The sequence below is a fragment of the Melanotaenia boesemani genome, chromosome 18, assembly GCF_017639745.1.
Source record: "Melanotaenia boesemani isolate fMelBoe1 chromosome 18, fMelBoe1.pri, whole genome shotgun sequence".
Lineage (NCBI taxonomy): Eukaryota > Metazoa > Chordata > Actinopteri > Atheriniformes > Melanotaeniidae > Melanotaenia > Melanotaenia boesemani.
Window position 1 is genome coordinate 9859847 of NC_055699.1, and position 12394 is coordinate 9872240.

The 12394-nt window shown below is 42.6% G+C and overlaps 1 protein-coding gene across 1 annotated transcript in view; it reads right to left on the reverse strand.

The window, feature by feature from the left end:
• Positions 1-12394, reverse strand: part of smchd1 (structural maintenance of chromosomes flexible hinge domain containing 1) — a 42996-nt gene that overhangs the window by 22263 nt on the left and 8339 nt on the right. The window contains exons 16-29 of the mRNA XM_041967614.1: positions 12083-12189; positions 11283-11365; positions 11040-11150; positions 10080-10157; positions 9841-9960; positions 9605-9749; positions 9427-9529; positions 9211-9283; positions 8077-8216; positions 7751-7879; positions 7441-7665; positions 7216-7358; positions 6502-6587; positions 6298-6416 (exon numbers count right to left, since the gene is read on the reverse strand). Coding sequence (XP_041823548.1) covers positions 6298-6416; positions 6502-6587; positions 7216-7358; positions 7441-7665; positions 7751-7879; positions 8077-8216; positions 9211-9283; positions 9427-9529; positions 9605-9749; positions 9841-9960; positions 10080-10157; positions 11040-11150; positions 11283-11365; positions 12083-12189 — 1662 coding nt within the window. The remainder of the gene's footprint in view (positions 1-6297; positions 6417-6501; positions 6588-7215; positions 7359-7440; positions 7666-7750; positions 7880-8076; positions 8217-9210; positions 9284-9426; positions 9530-9604; positions 9750-9840; positions 9961-10079; positions 10158-11039; positions 11151-11282; positions 11366-12082; positions 12190-12394) is intronic.

Sequence of the window (12394 nt, forward strand, 5' to 3'; positions counted from 1 at the left end):
AGGGCGTCCTGCGTCAGCTGGGAATCAAAGTCCGCCATGGAAGTATCTACACTCCCTCCAGCCAGGGAGGGGTGGAACGAGTGAATGGCACACTTAAAGCAAAAATTAATAAGATTTGTGCATGTACTGGTTTGCGGTGGCATGACGCATTACCGCTGGCCCTAATGAGTTACCGCATGCAAGCTCATCGGGTCACACATTTGTCTCCTCATGAAATGTTAACAGGTCGCCCTATGCCGGGTCCGCAGTTTCGGGGTCCTTTCAAAGGACCCCCGCTGGAGCAGTTGGAAAAGGAGCTGCACAGTTATATGAAACAGTTGTCTGCTATCCATAAAGCGATTTATTTTCAGGAAAAAGCGAACGAACCAAAACCAGTCTCTGTGACATCTGGTCCAGTGGTGCCCGGGGATAAGGTGTACATTAAGGAGTTTCGAAGAAAGTGGAACACTCCTAGACGCCGTGGTCCTTACACGGTGGTCCGTGCCACACCGACTGCGGTCCAGGTCGAAGGGAGCGTCGCTTGGCATCATCTGAACCATTGCTCGTTGGCACCTACGACCAACAACTGCAAAACGGGCCCTGGGGACTGGTCGGACTGTACAGCGTTCTCAAATGACCAGTCCCCCAAAAGGGGAAGTATCGCCTCGCATGCATCTGACGAAGATAGTCCTGTCAGGGCAGATTCAGAGTTCCCGCCCGATGATGTTGTGGTTGACATTCCTTTGGTTTCTTCTTCTGGGCGAGACAGGGATCTCGGCAGGGACAATTCAACCAATCCGGACCCGAAGCAACAGTCACCACGTCGTCCCATCACCAGGGCCTTCTCAAGGAAACAGAGGGGCAACTGCGCAACGAGGGAGCGACCTCAGTGACCAAGGGGAGTACGACTCACATGCCAAATGTCATTATCGGTCAGGTCTCTTGCCGGCATGCACCCGCACACATCTATACACTACCCGTAACTCAGTATTTCAGACAGATGTTGCCCTTTTGGCACAACATAGGCGGAAAGTAAGATCAATTAAGGAACAAGATGTAGAGGGGCATAACATTCCAGTGAATCCTGGGATGGATGATAAAAGCGGTGCTCAGGAAGGAGAGGTTTTGGGGTCCAGGCTAGAACCTCTGGACTCAGACTTAAGTGTTTATGTTACCACAGCTGCAACTGCCAAGAAATGGGGAGTTCACTTTAAAAAGGAGGAGCCCACTCCCCCTCCAGCTGCGGCTCTGGTCCAAGAGCTGGATAAGGTTGGTCTTGAAGCAATCATTACTCCACGCCCACAGGCAGGAATAGGTAACCATCAGACAGTACCAGGTGTGTTGGGGTATGAACACTTAGCACGTATAACATCCTTAATGGTTGACCAGGTATGGGCTGCTGCATGGAACACGCTGGAAGGTCTATTGGAGATTGGGAAGGTTGTAAGTTCTTACCAGACCACAGTTAACACCCCTGTTGTGAATAAAGTTGATTTTACACCTGAACCGCAGCCCACCGTGGTTACTGGTGGCCAACCAGACAGTGGGGTGGTTGAGTCATTCACTCTTTCCCCTCTAGGGTTAGATACGTTGGTAAATAGTTATCATGACAAAACATTAGAGGGGGGGGAGGATGTAAAGGGGCAACCGGAAGTACGAGGGTTTAGACCTAGTGAAGATTACCTATGGAAGAAAGCGATGGCCAACACTTGGTATCGCTGGGCTTGGCTGTCAGTAAAGGAAATGACATCGGAAGAATGCATATGGTGCTCGAAGGCGCCTGGAGCCCCTCCGGTTGTTATCCCAGACAAGTACAACTCTTGGGAGTGTGCCCAGGAACAACGCCGGGTGTGTAAAGAGGAAGCGTTCAAGTCTACAACGACGAATGCTTTCTTTGGGCTCCCGATGTGTGGTATGAAGTGTAGCTAACACAGCGCCAGTTGGTTCTTTTGCATCTGCCATGGAAGAAATAATGCGGGTGGGGAGAGAGGTGCGAGAGCATGCTGGGAAGAGCGACTGGTCCCTTGATTGGTTGGACCAGTTAATGGCTGACTGGAAAAATGTATTGATAAAGGTGGGAGTTGGGTCAGCTTTGGTTCTGATCCTTCTTTTCTTGTTTGGCATGTGCATCGTTCCCGCCCTGAGGAGAGCATGGAGTACGAGTCTCAAGAAACAGACATCCTTCATCATGGCTGCCCAATTGGTCCGTACTGAGTTGGACCTGTGACGTCTCAATAGAACTACAGTCGGTTGGACAACGGCAGCCTGTGACGAAAGGCTGGTGACCCAACACTCCTGTTTGCCTCCGGCCTGGAAAAAGACTCTATCTTGTGCTATTCACGTGTGGTTTTTGTAGTCAGAAATCTTCTGTAATAGGTTATCCTTGTGAAAACAGATTGTAATGGAGTTTCTTTGTTGTGTGTGTATGGTTACTTGCTGTCATAGTACTTAGAAGGTCTCATGCAGGGGTCCACTGGCCTACCCGTGCCTGAGTGTCAAGTAAGATCAAAAGTTACCGGTGCTCGCCCACGGCACGGGGGAATTTTTTTCTCCCTTCGGGGTTTTTTTTCGCCCTCGTACGGGAGGTTCAGATTGGCTCCTATGTTATGCTTGAGACCTGCGTGTGTGGACAAGTGTGCTTAAAAAGGTTTTCCCTATTGTAAGTTTCAGAGTATCGTCTTAGGGCCGATTACTCTGAAATATTTGAAAGGGGGAAATGTGGAAGTTTGAATACATCAGAGTTGAAAAACAACAGGTGCAGTTGCCCTGGTCAGCACAATATTAATAGGATGACATTATAACGTGATATCAAAATGATGTCAACCAGTCAGCCCTACAAGGCTGCGTGCCTGTGTGTGTGTGTATACTAAAATAGTAACAGGCAGGCTATATAAGCTTGGGAGAATGATTGTACGGGGTCTTTTGTCCTTTGAGGGTGTCCCCCGGTCGGCCAAATAAAGGATCATTAAAAGGCCTCTGTCTGCAGACTCTTAATATCAGCAGCCCTTTTGATAAAGAATTTATCTACGACAGCTTCACTGTGGTATAACATCTTGGGTTACAAAAGGCTTCACTGTGGTGGCTGAACAGTACTGCAAAAATGTTTGATCTGTGCAGGCTACAATACAGCCCGCCCTCTTGCCTGCCCTCCAGCTGGTCATACACCACCTAATCAGCATTTTTGATCACGTGATGATGGATTTCATTGAGTTAACATTTGCAGAAGATAAGAAATATTGTTTAGTCATGGTTGACATGTGGAAAAAAAATGGGTTAAAGCTTTTTCAGCAAAGCATGCTACAAGTTCAGTCGTGGCTAAGGCTCTGGTGACTGAGATCGTTCCAAGATGGGGATTCCAGTTAAGGTCTCATCTGACACTGGTTCATACTTTGTCAATGCAGCCCTGAAAGAGGTAAGTGGACTGTTGGGGTTCCAGCTTAAGACTCATTGTGCTTATCACCCACAAATCAGGCGGAGCAATCGAGCGTGAAAATACCGTTTTGTAAGGTAAGCTGGCAAAATGTTGTGAAGAAACAGGATTGTCCTTGTCAGGGCTTGATGTATGGATTAAAGGAAAGTTGAAAACTGAGAATGATCAAAGAATACGTTATTGTGCAAAGGAAAAGCAAGGTTAGTTGGGAGTACGGCTGGAGCGGGCAGACTGGGATCTTCGCGGCACGGTCTGGTCCAGGTATGGGTTCTTGGGAAGAGAGAGAAGGTTTCGAAGGTTAGCTGAGTTAGCACAAGGTGCAGACAAGATAATGAAAGCGACTGGAGGTCTGAGTGGAGTTTCAGAGCAGGTGAGATGATGAGTAGGTGTCTTCTAGCTGCGCCGTCCTGATTGCAGTGACCAAGGGTGTGCCAAATATGGTCAACAGGAAACCAGGGGTGAGGATGAGCGTGGGCCATGACAGTCCTGGCCTAAAGCCTTCCCACTCGCACATGAGAATGAGGAAACGTGCCCGAAACGAACCTCAGCAAGATTTGAGATTCTGTTTGGCAGACCTCCTCACACTAGTCTGGATCCCCCAGGACTCTCCGTGTCTACCACATACTGTGAAGGTAACATGCTTGCTTATTGCTAAAATTTGTCCAAAGTTCTCTCACAGGTGCACAGTGTGGCTAAGGAAGGCCTGCCACGCCAGCATCAGATCTGCTCCATTCCTTGGTTCCGGGAGACTGGATCTTGGTCCGGGAGACGAGAAGAAAGCACTGGCGTTTTGAAAGGTGGCTGGGTCCATTCCAGGTCCTGTTGGTCACTCATACAGCAGTGAAGGTCGCTGAAAGGTCCACGTGGATTCACACATCCCACTGTAGGAGGTTCCAAGGTACACCAACCCGAGCACCAGCTGACCTCTCAACCACAGGGCAGAATAATCCCTGAGGTCAGCCCCGTGCGAGATAGTCCATTCTCCACGTGACAACATGAAGTACACCCAGGCTGCCATGAGGGGATGGTCGTGCGTCATCCTCTTCATCCTTATCACCTCCCTCCTCTGGTACCTGGACCCAACCGGTCCTCGCCCAACACAGCGCACCCCAGCTTCGTCCCAACCTGCCAGATGACTGCAGGGGACAGAAGCACCCTCTTTGAGGAGGCACCGCCGAGATGACCACACCCTTCAGCATCATGACAACACTGATGATCTTTGGTGCTAACATGTCTGCTCATAAATTGACAAATGACAGCTGTTATGTTTGTGGACTGGTGCCACATGCCACACCCTCTCAATCAGTTTTCATTCCATATCCAGTCCCTCTGAGTACCACTTTGTGAACTCTGATCATGGGTAATAGATTACACCCTAGGAACATTACCTGACTACACCAGCCCCCCCCTCCTGGAGGAGGCCCGCTGAATTTTCCAGCAATACAAACTCTACTTGTGTTTCATCCAAAACTGTTTTCCGCTTAAGAGATCGTATTTTTCTCCATCTCTCTGTTTTTAGCAAAACGGGACAGATGCACTATTCTTTTTAGGACACTCTAGTTTGTCAGCGTATTATTCCAGTCTCATGTATATCCTCACCTTGCCCCAAATGCTCTGACTCGTTCACTTTAAATCCTCGTGATTTATTCCCTGACAGTTCTCCCTCTACAGAATGGGGCTTAGGAGTTGTTGTGTTTAACCTTACAGCACTCTTACCTTTTCCTGACCTTCCTATGTACAATAACTCTGTTCTTAACACCACTTGGTCTTACATTCCATCAGATACCGGCTTTGGATGTCCTCAGAATATGGTTTGGACATGTGGCAGACACTCTTATATTTACCTTCCTGTCAATTGGTCTGGAACATGTTACCTGGCTTATCTGCTTCCTGATGTCTCTGCCTTTACTCTAACCCCTAATGGTACCTTGCGGCCCTTTTCTGACCCCTTTTACCATCCCCATCGTGTTAAACGTGGTATCTTCTCTCCACAGATGAAAGGATTTATGATGGCTTTGCCCTGGTGGGGGGGGGGGGGGGATTGGGGAACTAGCATGGACTGTGGAAGATCCATCAATCGCTTTGGAAAATTTAACCTCTTTAGTGGATTCTGGCTTTAGTTTGCTGCAAAAAGAAGTTTAGGCTTTGAGAATAATTTCTCTATAAAACAGGATGGCTCTTGATTTTTATTAGCTACACAAAGTGACACTTGTGCTCTGATTGGAGATCAGTGTTGTACCTTTGTCCCTGATACATCTGTTAACTTGTCTGTGATCCATGATGCCCTTACTGATCTCTGGGACTGGCTTACTAGTGGTTATTGTATTTCTCCATATGGTGGTTTGAAGTTCTTTGAGTAAATTTTCTCTTTATGTGTGATTAATATGTTGCATTTTAATCAAAGGGGTGGATTGTAATGGAAAATTTACACAGAACCCTTATATTCTGTAGACTACACTTTGCATTGTTAAAGCTTGGCTTATGTTTTACTTAGGGAGGAGAATGACTGTGTACCCAGATAAGGATTTAGTGAGCTCCCCTTCCCCCTTTTCTTTTCTTCCTTGTACCAGGCCATGAGGGGTTTACTACAATGACCTTCGACCTCGATGTTATCAGCTCAGGCTCTGACTATATTAACGAGAGCACACACTCATCTCTTCAGACTCACTCAGCCAAACCTCTTTGACTGTGTGTTTCTCATTGCTGATCAGCTCTTAATAAAACTACTTTGTTTGATTCTCACTTAGTGTGTGATCTTTGATAACTAAAATTCCACAACAAGAGCAAAATTCGATTAATCGCCCAGCCCTAATTTGATCTATAAAGAGTTCCTTTCATTTCCTTATTTTAACCCAAGTTTTACATTAGATTTGTTTATCTGCTCTTACCTGCCATTTAAATTTGATGCTTGATTTGTCGAGACCCTCAGCTTCCACAGTCATGGCCTCCACCGAGGAGACAGTGAGCCTGTGGCTTACATTGTCAAACTGATCCACAAGCTCCAAGCCTGTATAAAAAAAAAAATACTGAATGTCACACACTGTGATAATTTTAATAAAAAAGTAATTCTGAATGACCATTTTTAAACTCACTGATTTGTCCTGACAGAGTTTCACCAAGCTTCACTGTGCTTTGGGGAAGAGTTACTTTTAGCCGTGTTGGCTCGTCTGGACATGGTCTACAGACAAGACATAGAGGTAGACGAGATCCAAAAAATTTTATATTTATTTACTCATTTATTAATGCAGATGAGTTCCTAAATAAACTGCTTTTCATCAAAAAATTTCCTCTTCTTCTGTCAGATGGTTTAGCAAGTGTAAAAATATTTCTAAAAAGTGTCAGCTGATCACCATCAGAGCATTGAAAAAAATCTTTAGGTTCGGTCTAAAAAACTAGCTAAATAATGAGGAAGGAAAATATGCTAAACAGGAGTCTAATGCTAAATGTGTGAAACTTGAGACCAGAGCACAGGCACTTTGAATGATATATTTGGTTATGTTTGCATGAAGCTGAAGTCAGGAAAAGTTAGTATAGCTCAGCTGGATTAAGGCAGTCTGTTTTTAGTTTCCTTTCTCCTGTGATAGAAAAAAACAGATAAATAAACATGCTAAATACTGAGCTTTAAAGGTGCAAATATGTGGAGTTTTTTCTTTTTTGTTTCTTCTTTTTTAAACAAAGCAATGGAAGGTATTCCTCTCTGCTAGCGTTCATTTAGCTGAGCTAACCTAACAGGATGAAATAGTGTGACTTTATCATCAACAAAGAGCACACCAAATCACAGACTTCTAGTTTGGTTTGTAGCTTACACGACAGTGAAGGAGAAGGACACGCTCTGGTTGCGATAGGACACCTGGTAGAAGCGCTCTTCCTGCACCTGCGTGGGAACCTGGACATCAGGAAGCCTCCCCATGATTAAATCTCCCTGATCTATGTCTCCTGTCCAGTTAACCTTGGAGATAATCAGGGTGTTTCAGTTGAAATAAAATGACTCATACTTGTGCAGCATGAATTAAAATGTATGCTAGACACACCTTTATCATGGAGGCTATTGCAGCAGTGAGTGGCACCTCTTTGCCGACTTCATCATACAGCTTGTAGAAAAGGTTCCCCAGCTGTCCTCCTGCCTGCCACTCAATCTTTTCATTGTTCCTCAGCACCAAATGACCATCACTCTGACAGTAGAGCTTCATTACTGACACTTGGCTGCTGGGCAAGACTTCCAGCTCCACTGTGACTGGATCCACATGCTTGTGACTCTAACAGAAAACAAAGAGAAGATGATAGCACTAGAAGGGCAATTCACATTAACAAGAACTTTGTTGAACATTTCTTTTGACTAACAGGCATGTCGAACTGAACGTTGAGCCTTTGTGGCTTTCCACTGATTATCTTCACGTTTATGGGTTTTGTCACAAGCTGGCCAGCTCCTGTGCGACTGCAGTCTGTCGAAACAAGCGGAAGCCCCGAAACCTAAAAATGAGCAAAGAAGAAGGTGAAAACATATTACTTAGGCAAAGAAATTAAAAAAGGACATTAAATTGTAAGGTTATACTAAAGGGATATTAATTTAATTTTTATTCCTGGTCTGCTCGACAAGGAATAAAAGATCTAATAAGCTGGTCCCAGTGTGAGTGACAGGATGATTTCCCACCAAAGAATATCCATACCTGGCAGCGGACTGTCTGTTTGGGGTTGGCAGTGATGTTTCCAGCCTCATCATGAACTTCAACATTAAAAGTGGCCGGGTTTCCATTCTCTACTTGGAACTGGTTGGCTTCTGGTTTCACATGAAGGGAATGTGATTTACCTGGAAGATATTTAGTAAAAGACATGTGTGTAGTAAACTGGTGGATAGGAAGCGAACCGGCATTGCAGGATTAGGATGTTACTAAAGCAAACAAATCTTGTGAAGATTTTGGGAAAGTGCAGTTTAAAGAAAAAAAAACAAAAAAAAACACACAAGCTCATTGGATTTTGCCAGAGTTAACCAGAAGGATGAAGTCAATCAAGCAGAAGAGAAACTAAATGTATGTCTTTTTTTTAACAAAAACTGTGATGAGAATGTGGGATTTGTCCTTGTCCTTGTACTCTGTGTTCTTACAGATTCCTAACACACAATACAAAAGTGACATTTGTTATTACTGATTTAGTTAATGTCCACAGATGTCTAAAAGTATTAATATACGAAGGGCAAACACAGCATTTCTGGGTGAAGCCACATATTCATGTAGCAAACAGATGGTGAAAAAAAAAATGTGCTAAAAACCTGCATTTAATATTATATCTATATTTAAAAAAAACATTAGTTAGTTCTTGTGCATGTTTAGCCATGTATTAAGAGCCACTACGGAAGGTCCAGAGAGCCGTTTGCTGCTCCGAAGCCGCAGGTTAAGACCCCTGACGCCGTGTTTGCAAACCAAAATTTACTGCATTGTCTTCATTAGCAGTAGGCCTTCTTAACAATGCGATTAATCACAACATTTCATGCAATTAATTGTGATTAAAAATTTTATTTGTTGCCCAGCACTCATATTTACACATTTTAACAATAAAAAAAAAACAAAAAAAAAAAAACAAAAAAAGAAAAAACACAAGTAAACTGTGGGTTTTTTGACCAACAGTGTAACATTTAAATACATTTACATTACAACAACATAAAAACAGGTAGTAATTCTTTATAAATTTGGGATTAGATTAAGCTCAAAGAAATGTTTTCTTTTACTAAAAGTATTCTTTAAGAAATTGTGTCACTACAAGTAGTTAACTCCATATGGATTGTAAATTAAAAAAAGGAGTCTCACCCGGAAGAAGGTTGATTGTGACAGCACTCGTGTCTTTTTTCAGTCCAGGCAGCGTCACTTTCAGCTCGTAACTCTGTAACGTAACATCCACGTTGAAAACATAACAAACAGCTTCCTGCTTTTGTTGTTATAGGATTATTCACTCCGTTCTACCTATATCCATCAATATTTCTCTTTGGCCAGCAAAACTATGTGTGGAAAAAGGATTTTTCTAACCTTGAACTGCAGGCTATTTAGTACTTTTCCGTGTGCTTTGACACCTTTAATGCTGATTGTGGTCTTGGCGCAGCACATCGTTCCTTGACTCAAAACAAGGTCACTAAATAATAAATAATGTCAATGTCATGAAAGAGGTTCTAATGAGGAAGAAAAAAATAAGAAAAAAAAAACTCACCTGCATTTGAGGATGGGTTGGATTTTGGGAGGAGGTGCTGTTGGATGGCCGTAACAATCATTTATCTGCAGAAGGATGTTGAAGGGCACTCCCACATGAACTGTGGGGCTCGCTGTAGTCACTGTGAAGCTCTCTGCATTACCCTCTGAGACAGATGAAAATGGCACAAATGTGTGTAATGAAATTTTGAGAGAAAAATTTGCGAAACATATACTCTGAACTTGGCTTTTATTTACCTTTGAGGGTGAACTTGAGCGCGTAGCTTGGAAGCTGCCGGCCCCCGTAGACAGTGGTGGGGCTGTCGCTTAACATGGTGTTTAAAGTCACCGTGTAATTCCCCAACTTGGTCAGATCTTCTGGAAAGGATAAGACTTTTACTCATATACAATATTTAGGCAGATAAAATCAATGTGTTTAGTAATTATTAGCTAAAAAAAGACAAAAATGCAAAAAATACATATATATGTAGGTATACCGATTTTTTTGAACCAGTGCCCGTGATTTTGTAGAAAACGGGCAGAAAGAGAGACAATCTCTTCATCTCCTGTAGAACCTAAATATGGAAGCAAAACAGGAAAAATAAATACTACTACTAATAATAATAAATCAGTAATTTAATAAATAAATAATCCAAAGGTAATAAAAACTAAAGTTTGAAAGCAACTCTTTTAACAGACTTATGTGTATCAGTTATACATATAATATTAAGCATGATAGTTATCAGCTTTCTAAGTTTATCAGCAACAATCAGTCATGTTTACCTCTCTGATACATTAGTTTTTCTTTTAAGCCATTCATATTTTGGTAAAATATTTCTAAAACACTTGTCCATGCAGACCCAAAACACTATGAAAAATACTTTCTAAACATATGCATTAAATAGTTGTTTTTGGTCTCATAAACATACAAACATTAGCCATCTACTGCACAAGAGTAAAGCTCATTTACAGCTGCTTCAGTGTATAACAACGCAGACAACGATGTATGGTCTTATAACATGAGCTCTCTGTAATGTTTGGACTTGAATTATAAGCTTCTCTAGTGTTAAAGTATTTGTCATAATACGCTAAATGTATTAGGAACTTACAACTTACTGGGTTGTCTGAAATAAAACAATGATCCACCTCTAGCTTGTATCTGTCTGGGGCATTTTTTCGGACCAAAACTAGCAAATATGAGGATATTTCCCCTATTTTAACTTCACTGAACTGGTTACCAGAGGGACGTTGCTTCTTGTAAATCTAAATCGACCAGCCATGAAACATCCAATACTAGAGACTTTTTCACCCCTCACACCACAGCTTCTGCAAACCTGTCGCTAGTCATTGTTTCCATGGCAAGAATGAAGACAGAAAAAATGATCTGATTTTTCTGTAGGTGTACTAGAAAAACAAACAAACAAAAATAAAAACAACAGAGAACTGCTACACCTTACCATGGTAAACTACTATAAGTTGAATACTCATTCTTATTCCTTGCCCACGCCCCGTTTGTATCCCGGACAATGACTCTCCCTTCCTGTTTTGGACTTCAACTCTGAGAGGTCCTGAAATGATAACATAAAAAAAATTGTTGAGCTTCAGACTTAAAGAAAGAGAGAGAAAAAAAAGATTATCTTCACGTTTTGATGCAAATCGCTTGGTATGTGAAGTGATGTGCAAACACTGCAGCATTTTACCTAAAGGGGTCCCAGCTGGCCAAACAGAGTCCTGTGACCAAACGTTACCCTCTGGCCAGTACACACTTAGCTTCTCTGGGAGCCTGAAACAAGAAATTTACATGAGCTGACAAAGTCTTATCAGTTCAGGAGTAGGATGTTCAAGAAATCATATCTTTATATGGGACCGAATTGGAAAAATAATAGACACAGACATTGATATGGTAAACTCAAGCTCTAGTAATGTCTGGAAGAATGCATTTAATTGCATTTCAATTCAAAACAGAAGAAATAAGAAATAAGAAATATCCCTGGCCAAAACTAAACAGACCTAAAGATAAAGTGCCATTTTAAGTACCTTAACTAGCAGCTCCACCTGTTCTCTGATTAAGAGTCTATAACATGTTACAGTACTTTTGACTTTTTAAATCGTCCACACTCTTCATTAATAAGCATTAATATCTGTTGGGAAAGACAGGGCGGGATCAGCCAGCAGCAGCTTCGAGCGTGCTCATGGAGCTGAGGTGAACATCTGCTCTGGAGCTGAGAGCTGGGACCGATGCTGTGCAAGGACTGAGGCTGGTGAGTGCTTTTGGAAAGAGGAGGAGCCTGACTGAGCACCTGCTGCTCACTGAGAAAAGTAAAGGTTGCATATTTTCACATCAGTCTCCAATATCACTAGAAAAAGATTTGTGGGTAGCTGCCTTTTTTTAATAGATTCCCTAGAGGGGTCTGAAAACTAAATATAGCGCCCAAGCTCTGACATGTGCGTCGCTGTCATCGGTGTACTGGAAACCATGTACTGACTATTTGTTACTTACTTGTCAGTGTCAATGTCAATGGCCTTATTGATGGTTTCAATGGTGGCAGTTTGATCAATCTTGGAAATGGGTATGATCTTGGTTGTGTCATAAAGTGCTTTAGGCTCCTAGGAAGAGATTTATTGACCAGTTTAAGACCATAATTGCAATCAGAATTAATAACAATCAAGATGGTTTCACTGATATTGTATTTGTATAACAGTTTCTATGAAGAAAGCACTTTCCAAACCTAACATTAGTTTTAACACATCTAGTCTGTATCTATATCAACTAACTAGACATGGCGGGTATTGAATTTTTTACAAGCTTCCC